At 39.0% G+C, this 13,256-nt stretch overlaps 1 protein-coding gene across 4 annotated transcripts in view; it reads left to right on the top strand.

Moving 5' to 3' along the window:
* TRPC4 (transient receptor potential cation channel subfamily C member 4) overlaps positions 1 to 12,878 on the top strand; it is a 166,238-nt gene extending 153,360 nt beyond the window's left edge. For all 4 annotated transcript variants that reach the window (XM_068673624.1, XM_068673619.1, XM_068673630.1 and 1 more), the window contains 3 exons: positions 4,670 to 4,711; positions 7,619 to 7,708; positions 10,110 to 12,878. In XM_068673624.1, coding sequence (XP_068529725.1) covers positions 4,670 to 4,711; positions 7,619 to 7,708; positions 10,110 to 10,826 — 849 coding nt within the window. In that variant the 3' untranslated portion in view covers positions 10,827 to 12,878. The remainder of the gene's footprint in view (positions 1 to 4,669; positions 4,712 to 7,618; positions 7,709 to 10,109) is intronic.
* The last annotated feature ends 378 nt before the right edge of the window (positions 12,879 to 13,256 follow it).

The following is a 13,256-nucleotide window of genomic DNA, read 5'->3' as shown; positions in this document are numbered from 1 at the left end:
ATATCACCCACAGCTCAGCCTTGTGTTCCCAGAACTCCTTCAGTTGTCCCAACAAACTGTACCAAAAAACAATTGTCCCAACAAACTGTACCAAAAATTAAATTTAGAAACTTTATACCTTTACAAAGGGAAATGAAGGGTTATCACTGCCTTTTGTTTGAAGACTTCAGCTGACAGCTCTCTGACTCCAGCTCACTGGAATTTCTGCCTCAGATCTACAAGATAAGCTTTTTTGGGAACTATTTCTCTTCACTGAGTCTTGCATTATGAACTCTGATATCTTTTTTTTTTTTTTTTTTTTTTTTTTTTTATGATCAGCAGTGGGGAAAAATGCACTTGACTCCATTTCAGGTTCATTTTCCTACATCAGCTAAATAGATGTATGAATGCCAGGTTGTCTGTGATGCAGAAGGCAGATCTGAAAACATTTTTTTCCTGAAATTTCTATATGCTAACTTTGCTATTAGGAAGCTGTAATCAGCAGTGGCATACTGTGGTGTTTTCCAGTAGGAAAAACAATAGTGAGCATCCAAAGGCTGAGTCAGTGCTACAGGGTAAAAAACAAATGATAGACAGAATATAGGTGTCATGTTAAAGCCAGCATTTTTCAAGGATCAGGCATAAGATCTGCATAAAAAAGCATCAATCAAGAGCTAAAAGGAATCAAGGAGGTATAAATGTGTCACCAACAATCTGCTCTGTGTGTATATATATGTATAGTATATATAGATTATATAAAGATAAATATATATAAAGAACATATATATATATAAATACACAGTGTATTGTTGGATTATATATGTAATGTTAGATTTAATAAATATACATTAAGAAAAAAGTGCTTGAAAAATTACATGTAAGTAGAACTTGTAAAGAAAGGTTTCAGGGTCAGAATAATTTACAGCAGCACCCAGTGAAAAGATTTATGTGGCTCACACACAAAAAATCTCAGTAGAGATACCTTTGTCATGATTGCTTGGGAGTACCATCTACAGTGCTACTTACAGAAAAGCTATCATGGGAAATAAGAGGGTCTGCATGGAAGTGAGGAGCCTTTGAAGAGAGATGATGAATTTTATTCTCCTTGACTGTCAGTTCTGTTTCTAGCATCCTTTTTTTGTACCGGGACAGATGAAGAGGTGGGCAGTGGAGCCAAGCGGAGCTTTTTCAAAGAACAGTATCTTCCTCCACAGGCTGCCCGGCCACGTTGATGGCATGATCTTTAGCCACAACTACGACTGGCTTCCTCAGTACAGGAAGGACAGTATGCTCACACATGATTTACTAGCACTTCAACATGCTATTAATCAGAGATCTGCCTTTTCAGATTTCAGCACATTTTTATTTTGTCATTTTGACATATCCCAGGTACGCAGCATTCTCTTTAGCTTTTATTACAAAGTATCTCCTACACTCAAAACTCTGAAATAACAGTGTGTGCTGCTCTTTAAGCTATATATAGCAGTTCTGCCAACTTTTCCAGCTCGCCTTTGCAAAAGCCAGAATGATAATTCAATTCCGTTGATCAGGCTGAAGTTTTTCTGACTACCCTTTGGGTGTCTCAAAGTTACTCCTGTTGGTCATCTGAAATCTATTGATATTTCTAAAGAGAAGAGATGTAAGAAAAGAAACCCCAAGCCCGCTGGAATAAATTGTACTGTTTTCCTCAAATTTTATTTTACTTTGTGTCTGATCAGTCACCAAAAAGTTTTTATCTATAATTTCAAGAATTTCAGAGAATAAAATTGAAAGGACTTGCCAGACATACCTTCAGTATTTTTTGCACACCTAGTGTTTATCTAAATAGCTACTTTTTTTTTTCTTTTTTTTTTTTTCCCTAGCTATCCTGATTTTCTTGCCATTTTTTCAAGTAATCTACATTACAGTGATAAGCATTTGTCAGAGAAAATCTTCTTTCCCATTCTCTTAGCCTTCTTTCTCCAAGTGGAAAATGATGCAAGTCCTCAGTCAATACAACTGTTTTGTATTTTCCTTGAAATGTGTCTTGCTAAAAACTAGGGCAAAAAAAAAAAAAAACACCTTCCACCTGGAATGGAAATCACTAATCTGGAACACATATGCTGTATAACCAAAGACCACCATCTCACAGGGAAACCTTTCTGAAGACACAGATAAGTTCTTTCCCCTGTACCACTGTAATGTTTCAATTCCAGATGAGGAATATTTTTTATGACTTCAGATAATCATTACATTTTCTGGACCTTTGTCACCAAGCAGTTTGAGGTCAAAGATAGATGTGAAATTTGAATTCATATTTTATAAAGGACATAATTTTGATAAATCACATCAAAAGAAATAATTTAACTTTTTATTTATTTATTTATTTTACTGCTAAAAAGATTTTTCATCCAAAAAAAGTACAAATTACTAGCAATGCCATATACAGGAAGACCAAAATGATCGTCAATGCCAGTGAAGTGCTGTTAAAGCTTCCTAAAACGTATTAGCGCCCCCCTTTGGGAAGTGATAAAACATTTCTTTTTCTTTCACCATCTCATACAATATCTCCATCACAAAACTGTTTCTTCCCTTGTTGCTATTTTTCAATCAGATTTAACTTTTAACCCTTTGTCAGCCATACTTTTCAACAATTCTTCATGCACACAGCACAGCAGTTCCTTGATACAAATTGTGAATAGTGACAGGTTAGACTATGACCAAGTAGAGAAAAGTCAGCTAATTGTAAACTAAATAAAGAAGAGATGAGTGTCAATATAATTTTATGTATAGGGAGTAATTTTATTTTCAGACATATTTATTTAAAGATTCATTCCGCTTTGACAAGGAAGCAAAAGGAGATTATGATCTGGGGACTGAATCTGAGCATTTAAACCAGAGATAATGAACTGATGTGGTTAATAACTTTGATAGTCTATGTGTATGTATATTCCCTTATGCTGTGTCTATGTGTATGCAAATACACCATTAAATGCATTCTCTTTCAGCTTCTTATAGTAATGGATTACTTTTAACTGTAAAATAAAGCAGAGCAGACAGCAACTGTAGAAAGTAGCCTTCAAGGCAAGAGTTAGCATTTGTTTTATTTATAGGAGTTTAAGAGGGTTACCTGAACTGAAATGTGTTTCACTTACACCTTAAGGTGTTCTTTTTCCTTCACCTGTGAGTCAGAGCAGTTGTGGAAAGCTCTTGTACAGCCTCAGATTTCCCTAATGCTCTCTCAGCAGGAATGAAATACCTCCATCGTGTGGTCAACTGCAAAAAAATCCGAAAATTAAATCTGCTTTAAAATAGGTGGTGGGAGGGTATTACCTTACCCATAGCTACCTTGTCCCCTTCAGCCCCAGTAGTGGACTAAGTCTCCCATCCCTCCCTCCTTAAATATGAGTAATCGCATCCATCTTGCCTTTGGATGTGATATAAGATGCAGAAACACCATCTGGAAAAAACTTTGAAAGCAAAATGTTTATGTACAAACTCATGGTATCTGGGCAGTTTGGAAATCATGGCTTTCCCTTTTACATGTATATTCTCTTTTGCCGACCCTAACCACACAGGTACTACATCTCTCAAATTAATTACAGGAAGAAATCAATAATAAAATGGAAACTATTCCCAAACAGGGAAATTGTTAATCATAAATAAATTGCCAATCAGTTTCAAGTAACAGAAGATGACAAAATACCTTGTTGTGCCTGGCTCATTATGCAACTGAGATCAATTTTATTGAGTCTCATGGATGCCATTTTATCCTGTTTTAAGATACTCTAAGTGTTCTGTTTTGTAGAAATATGGTTAGTGGTCAGACACCTACTTTTCTCACCAGCAGCAGATATAAGAAGCCAATTAAAACTATATGACTCTCTTCCACCAGTTGGGGATAATTAAGGTAGAAAATAAAAAGAAATGTTACTCAGTATGTTGAGGACAACAGTAATTCAAGGCTCTTTTACACCGTCTTCTTCTGGACTCCCCCTAGATATAGCAGCATAATCTAATACAATATTTTCTTGAAGCCTATATTCTATTTTCATTCTGCCAAGCTTCTTTTTACTGTTCCTCCTCATAATTGCTATCCCTTATACCCTCCTTCCTTATTAACACAGAACTCTCTATCACAAAGCTAAGTTTCTGTCTTTCATACTTCTCTATGTATCAAGTGGCTTTTTAACAAAGAACTAAGCAGGGAATTTTGTTTTAAAAATGGTTTTATATTGCAGGCTGTGGATAGCTCTATCTTAAATGAGATGTAAGGTAACACCTTGTATATGTCAAGCTCTTCTCAGTTCAGTAAAATATCCTTCAATTTGTACAAATGAGTGACACAATCACATCTTCTATCTCAGATCTGTGACTTCAAAGCTTTGCAAGCAGAGACCTCGCTGCTCCACCACATCCACACCAATGCCAATTCTAGCAGCACACAAGAAAATGTAGAAAATCAACTTTGCCTCTCCAGTGATGACATACTCCCTTCTGTAAAGCTAATGACAAGATTCACTCAAATGTTGCAGTTTTTCAACAGACATTGAACCATTGAACCATCTCTCAGGTTGTTAGATACCCCACAGACTGCACAAACCTGCTATTTTGCCATGATATATTTTTCTACCAGATAGAGATTCATGTCTGTTTGTGTTTTTTTTTTGTTGTTGTTGTTTGTTTGTTTGTTTGTTTGTTTTTCTTCCAGAGGCGTGCAGCTGACAATCTGAGAAGACATCATCAGTACCAGGTAAAGGTCCATGTGTATTTTTTTGTAATTGTTTTTCTATAGCTGTGAAAAAGTGTCAGGAGGAGGGAAAAATTTCACAAGAAAGCAGAGAAAAATACCAAAGGGGAAAAAAAAAAAAAGAGAGAGAGAGAGAGAGAGAGAAAGGAAGGAAGGAAGGAAGGAAGGAAGGAAGGAAGGAAGGAAGGAAGGAAGGAAGGAAGGAAGGAAGGAAGGAAGGAAGGAAGGAAGGAAAAGAAAGAAGGAAGGAAAAGAAAGAAAGAAAGAAAGAAAGAAAGAAAGAAAGAAAGAAAGAAAGAAAGAAAGAAAGAAAGAAAGAAAGAAAGAAAGAAAGAAAGAAAGAAAGAAAGGAAGAAAGGAAGGAAGGAAGGAAGGAAAAGGATAGTACATTTTGTCTTGAAATAAAGAATTTTCTTCTCTTGGGGTGCAAAATGGTATTTCCTAATGCCACAGTATGCTGACTAGTATTTTATCCACTGTAACATAGAATCACTGAATCATTAAGGTTGGAAAAGACCTCCAAAATCATCTGGTCCAACCATCCCCTTACTACCAATGTCACCGACTAAACCATGTCCCTAAGCACCATGTCCAACCTTTCCTTGAACACCCTTAGGGATGGTGACGCTACCACCTCCCTGGGCAACGCATCCCAATGCCTGACTACTCTTTCTGAGAAGAAATATTTCCTCATTTGCAACCTGAACCTCCCCTGGTTCAACTTCACTCTAGTCCTACCACTGGTTATCTGCAAGAAGAGGCTGACCCCCAGCTTTCCACACCTTCCTTTCAGGAAGTTGTAGAGAGCAATAAGGTCTCCCCCGAGCTTACTCTTCTCTGGACTAAACAACCCCAGTTCCATCATCTGCTCCTCATAGCACTTGTGCTCTGGGCCCTTCACCAACTTTGTAGTCCTTCTCTGGACATGCTCCAGGGCCTTGATGTCCTTCTTGTAGTGAGGGGCCCAAAACTGAACACAGCACTTAAGGTACGGCCTCACCAGAGCAGAGCACAGGGGGACAAACACTTCCCTGGTCCTGCTGGCCACACTACTCCTGACACAAACCAGGACGCCTGTGGCCTTCTTACCCACCTGGGCACGCTGCTGGCTCATGTTCAGTTGAGCATTGACCAAAACTCCAAAACATTTTCCTCTGCACAGTCTTCTAGCCACTCTGCCCCAAGCCTGTAGCATTTCATGGTGTTGTGACCAAAGTGTAGGACATGGCAATTAGCTATGTTGAACCTCATCCTGTTGGGCTCTGCCTATTGATTGAACTTGTCCAGGTCCCTCTGCAAGGTCTTCCTACCCTCTGGCAGATTGACATTTCCCTTTAAAAACAAAACAAAACAAAACAAAACAAAAAGACAGTTCCACCTCCCTTCTGGGATTAACCAAGTCCATATGTGCAGCTAACTGACATGCTCCATCAGAGTCAGCTCTCCATCTCTCTCTGTCCCCAGTTCTGTTCTCCCATAGACACCTCCTTTTTCCTTAATAATCCCTTTCCCTAGATGCCCTGTAAACTGTTCTCCATCCTTCCTGCTTCAGAGTCTGGATTTTTTGAGATTATTGTAGCATAAGGAATTTTCAGATTTATTTTCGATTTTCATTCTGTTAAAAGGGGTGCAAGTTCACCAAGATGTGGGCTGTACACTTGTAAATTTGGTAATGAATAGATTCCATATGGGAAATGACTGAGTAAACCAGGACTTTCCAACCTGAAAAAGAGACAGCTGTAGAGAGTACAACAGGGATCTATAAAATCATGGAGAAGATGAACACAGAGCAGCTTTTTACCATCTATCCTCAAACTAAATACCAGACAAGTACTAGGCTTCATTAATAAGGCTGTAGGCAGCACTTTGAGAGAAGTGATTATTCTCCTCCAGCCCACACTTGTAAGTCTGTATCTGGAGCATTGTGTCCTGTTTTGGGCCCCCTGCTGCAAGAAAGATGCATCAAACTGGAAGGAAATCAGCAAAGGGCCACCAACAAGGTTAGAGGGCTGACCTAAAAGGAGAAGCTGGGATCCATGCTTTTTTAACCTGGAGTAGGTTAAGGGGGGGGGGGAGGGGGACAGGCAGAGGTATGCTTATTGCTATCTTCAATATCACAATGTTGGTTAGAGAGAAATGGAAGCCAGTATCACGATGTGGGTGGTAAAGAACTGGAAAAAAAATTGCTCAGGGAGGCTGCAGCATCTCTAGCCTGGGAGTTGTTCAGCACTTAACTGGACCCGAGCAACCTGATACAACTTCAGAGATAGCCCTGCTTGGAATGGGGCAGCTGGATCAGTCTGCCTCCAGACATTTATTCCAACCTAAATAAATTTAAAATTCTTAGAAGTAGAAGGCAACACTGGAAATTATCAGAGAGAAGATTAAAAATAAGCAAAACCCCACAAGGATTATTCTATCTATACCTTGGTTTATATCTAGGCTTTAGTCTATCTATACTGTGGAATTCATCAGGAGAGAATTTGTGGATGGTGAAAGTTTACATGAGTTCAAAACCCATGGGGAAAACCTCTCACAGACCATTAAACGTAAAGCTAACATTTCTGATTCAAGAAGTCCCTGAATCTCAGATTGCAGGAAGCTTGAGAGAGTATAGCTGTAAAAAAACATTATGCAATTGCCCTAGACTTATACTTCTCATGAGGCATCAGCAACTGCTCACTGTCAGAGAAGACATTACTAGCATGAGGCATACCTTTAATCAAAGCCAAAGCAGCCACTCTTAGGATAATTAATTATCACCACTTTCCATTGAAAAGCAGGACAAATTTTTAACCAGATCAAAGGTTTATACTTTTTTTGTTGTGTTCCTTAAACACAAGAAGACACAGTGAGTGTAGATTTAGTAACTATTACCAAGAAAACTAACACAATATTTTACATTTTTAGGAAGTTATGAGAAACCTGGTTAAGAGATATGTTGCAGCAATGATAAGAGATGCCAAAACTGAGGAAGGACTGACAGAAGAAAATTTTAAGGTATGTACTTAATTTAATGTTGATGCATGTTTTGCACTTGCAGCCCCAAAAGCTAACTGTATCCTGGACTGCATCAAAGAAGCATAACCAGCATAGCGAGGGATGTGATCGTTCCCTTCCACTCTGCTCTTGTGAGATTCCACCCGGAGCACTGTGTGTGTGTGCACTGCGTGCTTGCAGTCCAGAAGGCCAACTGCATCCCAGGCTGCATCAACAGAGGAGTGGCCAGCAAGTGGAGGGAGGGGACTGTCCCTCTCTACTCTGCTCTTGTGAGGCCCCACTTGGAGTATTGCATCCTATTCTGGGGCCCCCAGTACAGAGAAGGGTGTAGATATGCTAGAACAGGTCCAGAGGAGGACCACAAAGATCAGTGGCCTGGAGCACCTCTCCTATGAAGAAAGGTTGAGAGAGCTGGGGATGTTCAGGCTTAATAGATGGAAAACTTAAATAAGGAGTTAACTATTAAAATCTGTTTTATCTGAAAGATTAAATGAACAGGTACATATGTACCACAACTTTTACATTAATCACTGTGTATTTCTAGCATCAAACATTTTGTTACTATTAGTGCCTCTACCTTCAAATATCCAAAATTGTATCCATCAGTCTCAGCTTTGGCAAGAAAAAGATACAGTTGGAGCCTGAGCTAGCTGCTCTAATATTCCTCTACAAAAAATGAGGAGAAATAGGCATTTTGTAAAGGCAAGGAGTTTTCACCTGATACAGGTCTTTAAGAAATAGAGGATGCACTGGCAGAAAGTAGTCTGCAATGATTAGCTCTTGACTTATCTGCCAGCTGCCCAACATTTAGGAGAAACACACAAAGTCCTACCTGCAGTTCCTGCATGCTACTCATAGGGAAACAAGCACACATGTCCCCCATAAGATCCTAACGGAGAAGCTGTAGAAGTATGGGTTCTATGAGCAAAGAGCAAGGTGGATAAAAAAATGGGTGAACTGCTAGACCCAGAAGGAAGTCATCAATGTACAAAGTCTGATTGGAGGCCAGTAATGAGTGGAGTTCCTCAGGGGTCAATACTGGTTCTAGTCCTGTTTAATAGCTTCATTAAAAATCTAGACAATGGGGTAGAATGCACCCTCAAGAAATTAAGATGATATGAAACTGGGGGGAATGGCTGATAACCAAAGGATCATGCTGCCATTCATAGGGACCTTGACAGACTTGACAGGAACCCCATGAAGTTCAACAAGGGGAAGTACAGAGTCCTGCACCTGTGGAGGAATGACCCCAGTCACCAGCTGGGAGCTATCCAGATAGAAAGGAGCTCTGCTGAAAAGGAGCTGGGGGTCCTGGTGGACACAGAGTTGAATATGAGTTGGCAACATGCCCTTTCCACTAAGAAAGCCATTGGTCTCCCGGGCTGCCTTATGAGAAGTATTGCCAGCATGTACAGAGAGGTGATTCTTCCTCTCTGCTCAGCACTGTTGAGGCTGCACTTGGAGTTCTGGGTCCAGTTCTGGGCCCCCCAGTACAAGGGAGACCTGGACATACTGGAGAGAGTCCAACAGAGGTCCACCCAGATTCTCAAGGGACTGGAGCACCTCTCTGAAGAGGAGAGGCTGAGAAAGCTGGGACCTTCAGCCCGGAGAAGAGGAGTCTAGGAGGGATCTCATCAATGTCTATAAATCCCTGAGGGAAAGGTGCAAAGAGGTTGGAGCCAGGCTCTTTCCAGTGGTGACCAGTGCGAGGACAAGAGGCAATAGGCACAAAATGGCACACAGGAGGCTCCCTCTGAACATCAAGAAGCTCTTCTGTGCTGTGCAGGTGGATAAGCACTGTCCCAGGTTGCTTAGACAAGTTGTGGAATCTCCCTCCTTGGAGATTTTCAAAAGCCACCTGGACATGGATCTGGGCAACCTGCTATGGGTGTCCCTGCTTGAGCAGGGGGGTTGATCCAGATGATTTCCGGAGGTCCCTTCCAACCTAAACCATTCAGTGATTCTTTATGCTTCTTTGTGTGTGTCTGTATATTGGGGATAGTGTTAACATCTGGTCATAAGGCCATTATGATGATGGGACAACACTGTCCTGCAGGTGTTTAAGTTATCCTTGCTCCTTCCTCCACCACTGTTGATGATTTCTGTGCTAGGCCAAAGTACATTTCCTTTGAAAATTCCCCTGATAACATTGATTATCACTATTTTGCCTCACCTGGAAGATCCATTAGACAGAGTATGCAAAGCACCTTGAAGATCTCAGGTATTGTCCAGATGATGAGGCTTCTTATTTATCCCTACCATAACTAACTTCTTTATACCTACCATAACTGACTTCTTTTTTCTTTTTTTTTCTTTTTCTTTTTTTTTTTTTTTAATTACAAGATGAAAAGTTAAATTAGTGTTCATCCTTTGATGTTTCATCTTTCTTCCTCATTTTTAGGAGTTAAAACAAGATATTTCCAGCTTTCGTTTTGAAGTCCTGGGTCTACTTAAAGGAAGCAAGCTTTCTAATTTGCAGACTCCAAAAATGAACAAAGATGCAGCATCTCTGTCAGAAACTGAAGAAAAGAGTGAGAGTGAGGGAAACAAGAAAGGAAAGAAAAAGGCCTTTAGCCTTTTTGACATAACTACAATGATTCACCCAAGATCAGCCACTATTGCCTCTGAAGCACATAATGTAAGCAATGGCTCAGCAATGATGGTATCAGAGTCCTCTAAAGAGAAACAAAAACGTGTGAATTTTGTAACAGACATAAAAAATTTTGGGTTATTTCACAGACGGTCAAAAACAAACTCTGTGGAGCAAAGTACAAATAAAATATACACCGTTTCTGAAGAAGTTTCCCGTCAACAAGCAGAAGAACAATGTGAGAAAGCTGATGAACTGGAAGAGGGAGAGCTGACCATGAACAGTGAAGTAAACACCCAAAGTCCTGATGAAAAGTGCATGTTAGCTGAGTCACAAAATAACAGCGACACTTCAGATTCACAGGATGAGGGAAGTATTTGTGCTTTAGAAACAGAGAAAATGGAGTTACACAACTCTGAACCAGCCACACCACAGGATCAGCAGGACAAGGAGTTGGACATTAGCATTGACTGTGATGGGAAACAGGAAACAATTGATCAGGGTGACTATGTGATAACAAGGTTGTGATGCTTACAGGAAGAAGCATTTACAAATATATATATTTTGCATAGTGCTTTTGGGGGGCAATGTTTTAAGAACATATTAGCAAATGCAGAATTACACTTTATAGTACTCAACTGTGGCACATGATCTTGTAACATAATAGTCAAGAGAAAGATAATAAAGGGACCTTCTGTTTTGTAGCCTGCTTTAGCTTTCACAATTTGTTTTACATTTTTTAATAAATGGAAGCATCTTGTATTCTTGTACTGTTGCAATAACCCACAGAAACTTTTTAGCTATCTTTTTCAATTACAACAAATGCAATTTCTCTCATATGATAGTTGACTCCTATGATAAATATTTTTCTATGCAAATAAAAAGTAGCTTAAGAGACTTGTAAGCCTTTATTTAACTTTGTAGGTTCTTAAAAGATTCTGGACAACATCATTATCATAAGTGGTTCCTGTCAACATAATTCATGTCAAGCTATTAGAATCATTTATTTAAATTGCTAGAAAGTTGATTTGCTTCAAAATCTATGAAGAAACAAAATATAAAGTATATTCTTTTATTTATTGAAGGAATATGAATACCTGTAAATTATGAATGATCAGTCTATTTGATTATTCAATTACATCTTCTCCCACCAAGGAAGAGGACTATTACCTTCCTGAAACCAATGTTAGGAATGCATTTTGCAGGATCTGAAGACTGTAAAAATGTTTCTTATGGTAAAAGAAATATTTGTGGCTTGCTAAAATTTGATGACGGATTACTCCTCAGGAATCCGTAATCACAACAGCTACTGCTTCTTCAACCATTTATTTTTCCAAATGTGGACAACCTATGCACTTTAATGTTTAACTGCTTATTAGCTTTTGCCTTCACAATACACTTGTATTTGCGAAGAGAAAGATACTTCAGGAATAAACAAGCATACAAGGATCCCCTGAGTACTTGGGAGGACATGACAATTTGCTGAGAAGTTTTTAAAGGCAAAACTTAGGAGAGTTTCTTCGACAACTTCAGAGTTTGGGAGAAACTGATTGGAGGTTTTATAAAAAAAATATTTAGACATTTAAATGTATAAAGATAACATAATAGTATTTTTCTTAACTGAGTGACTTATTGTCTTAGTCAAAAACAGTATTTTTAAAATTAAACAGTCTGTTGTTTTTTAATCAGTGACTGGTGTCATACATTATTAAAAAAATAATAATAATAAGTTTACAACTGACCTAAGAAAGACCACCCTTGAGCTCCCAGTACCATCCTTCTTCTCCCATGGAAACATGAATATACCACTTCAGTGTGGTCATTTCATTCTGAACTTCCCTAGCCCTGCTATAATAGATTTCAAAGTTCATTTTACCCTGTATTAAGGGATGTGCAGATGCATAGAGTACACTTACATAACATATCCCTATAAATATAAAACAATAAGAAAATGAGGACAAAACAGATGGAATCCATTACATTAACTCTCACCATGTAGGACATGACTTAAAGCCATACCATTCTGCACCTAAACTATGCTTGTACTTTACTGAGTTTTGAAAATTTAGACTAACCTCCTCTCATTGCTATACATTTGGGTGTGTTTTCCTGCTCTGCTTTACACGTGTACTACTCTCTCTGAGTTCATATATTGAGAGCTTTCTTCCTGTACGTGTACCTGTGCCATGGGACCTAGGAATGAATTAGTTGAACAAAAATGGACAAGTAATTGGGAAATAGTTTGTATGGCTTTGCAACACTGTGTTCACATCACATTTGATTACTAAGTTATGGTTGATTTCCACCTTGGCCTCTTGAATGCTCTGTGGACCTCTTCTCCTCATCTCTCCCCTTATCCACCTTTAGATTGTGAGCTCCTTGGGGCAGGGCCTGAAGCTTTTCTGTTTGGAAAGCACCTGAATTATTACAAGCATAACAAGAAATAAATAATAATAATAATAATAATAATGGTGGAATAACTTCATATCATTTTTTACCAGGTCAACTCTTTTAGAGAGTTCTCTTTTCTTCTGTAACATTTGTGCTAAGAATGACATAAAGTCAATGTGTCCCATGTAACTTTTGTCACAATCTTCTCTATATCCCAGTTAACAGTTTTTTACCATCATTGATTTCATATAACATTTACATCATATTTTATTAAGACCTGTTGTGGTGTAAATGCCTGAAGTAACTAGGAAAATAAAACTAACATTCACGCTTTTAAGAAAAAGGTACAGCATTGAAGAGGCTTTCAGGGTAGGGCATAACTGCATTACCTGAGCATTCCCTAGGCTCCCAACCTTAGATGCTATCGCGCTGGGGAAACTTGGTGTGCTAGCTCTAAGGAACACCACGGAGCGTGGAGTGGAGTGGAGACACCACGGCTAGGCTCTGTAATCAGGTGGGGCCTCAATTGTTCTTGTGCGCAAAGCTGCACTTTTTGCCACCCTAAGC

Source organism: Anas acuta, chromosome 1 (genome assembly GCF_963932015.1).
Source record: "Anas acuta chromosome 1, bAnaAcu1.1, whole genome shotgun sequence".
In the NCBI taxonomy this organism is placed as follows: domain Eukaryota; kingdom Metazoa; phylum Chordata; class Aves; order Anseriformes; family Anatidae; genus Anas; species Anas acuta.
This window is presented reverse-complemented; position numbering and strand designations above follow the sequence as displayed.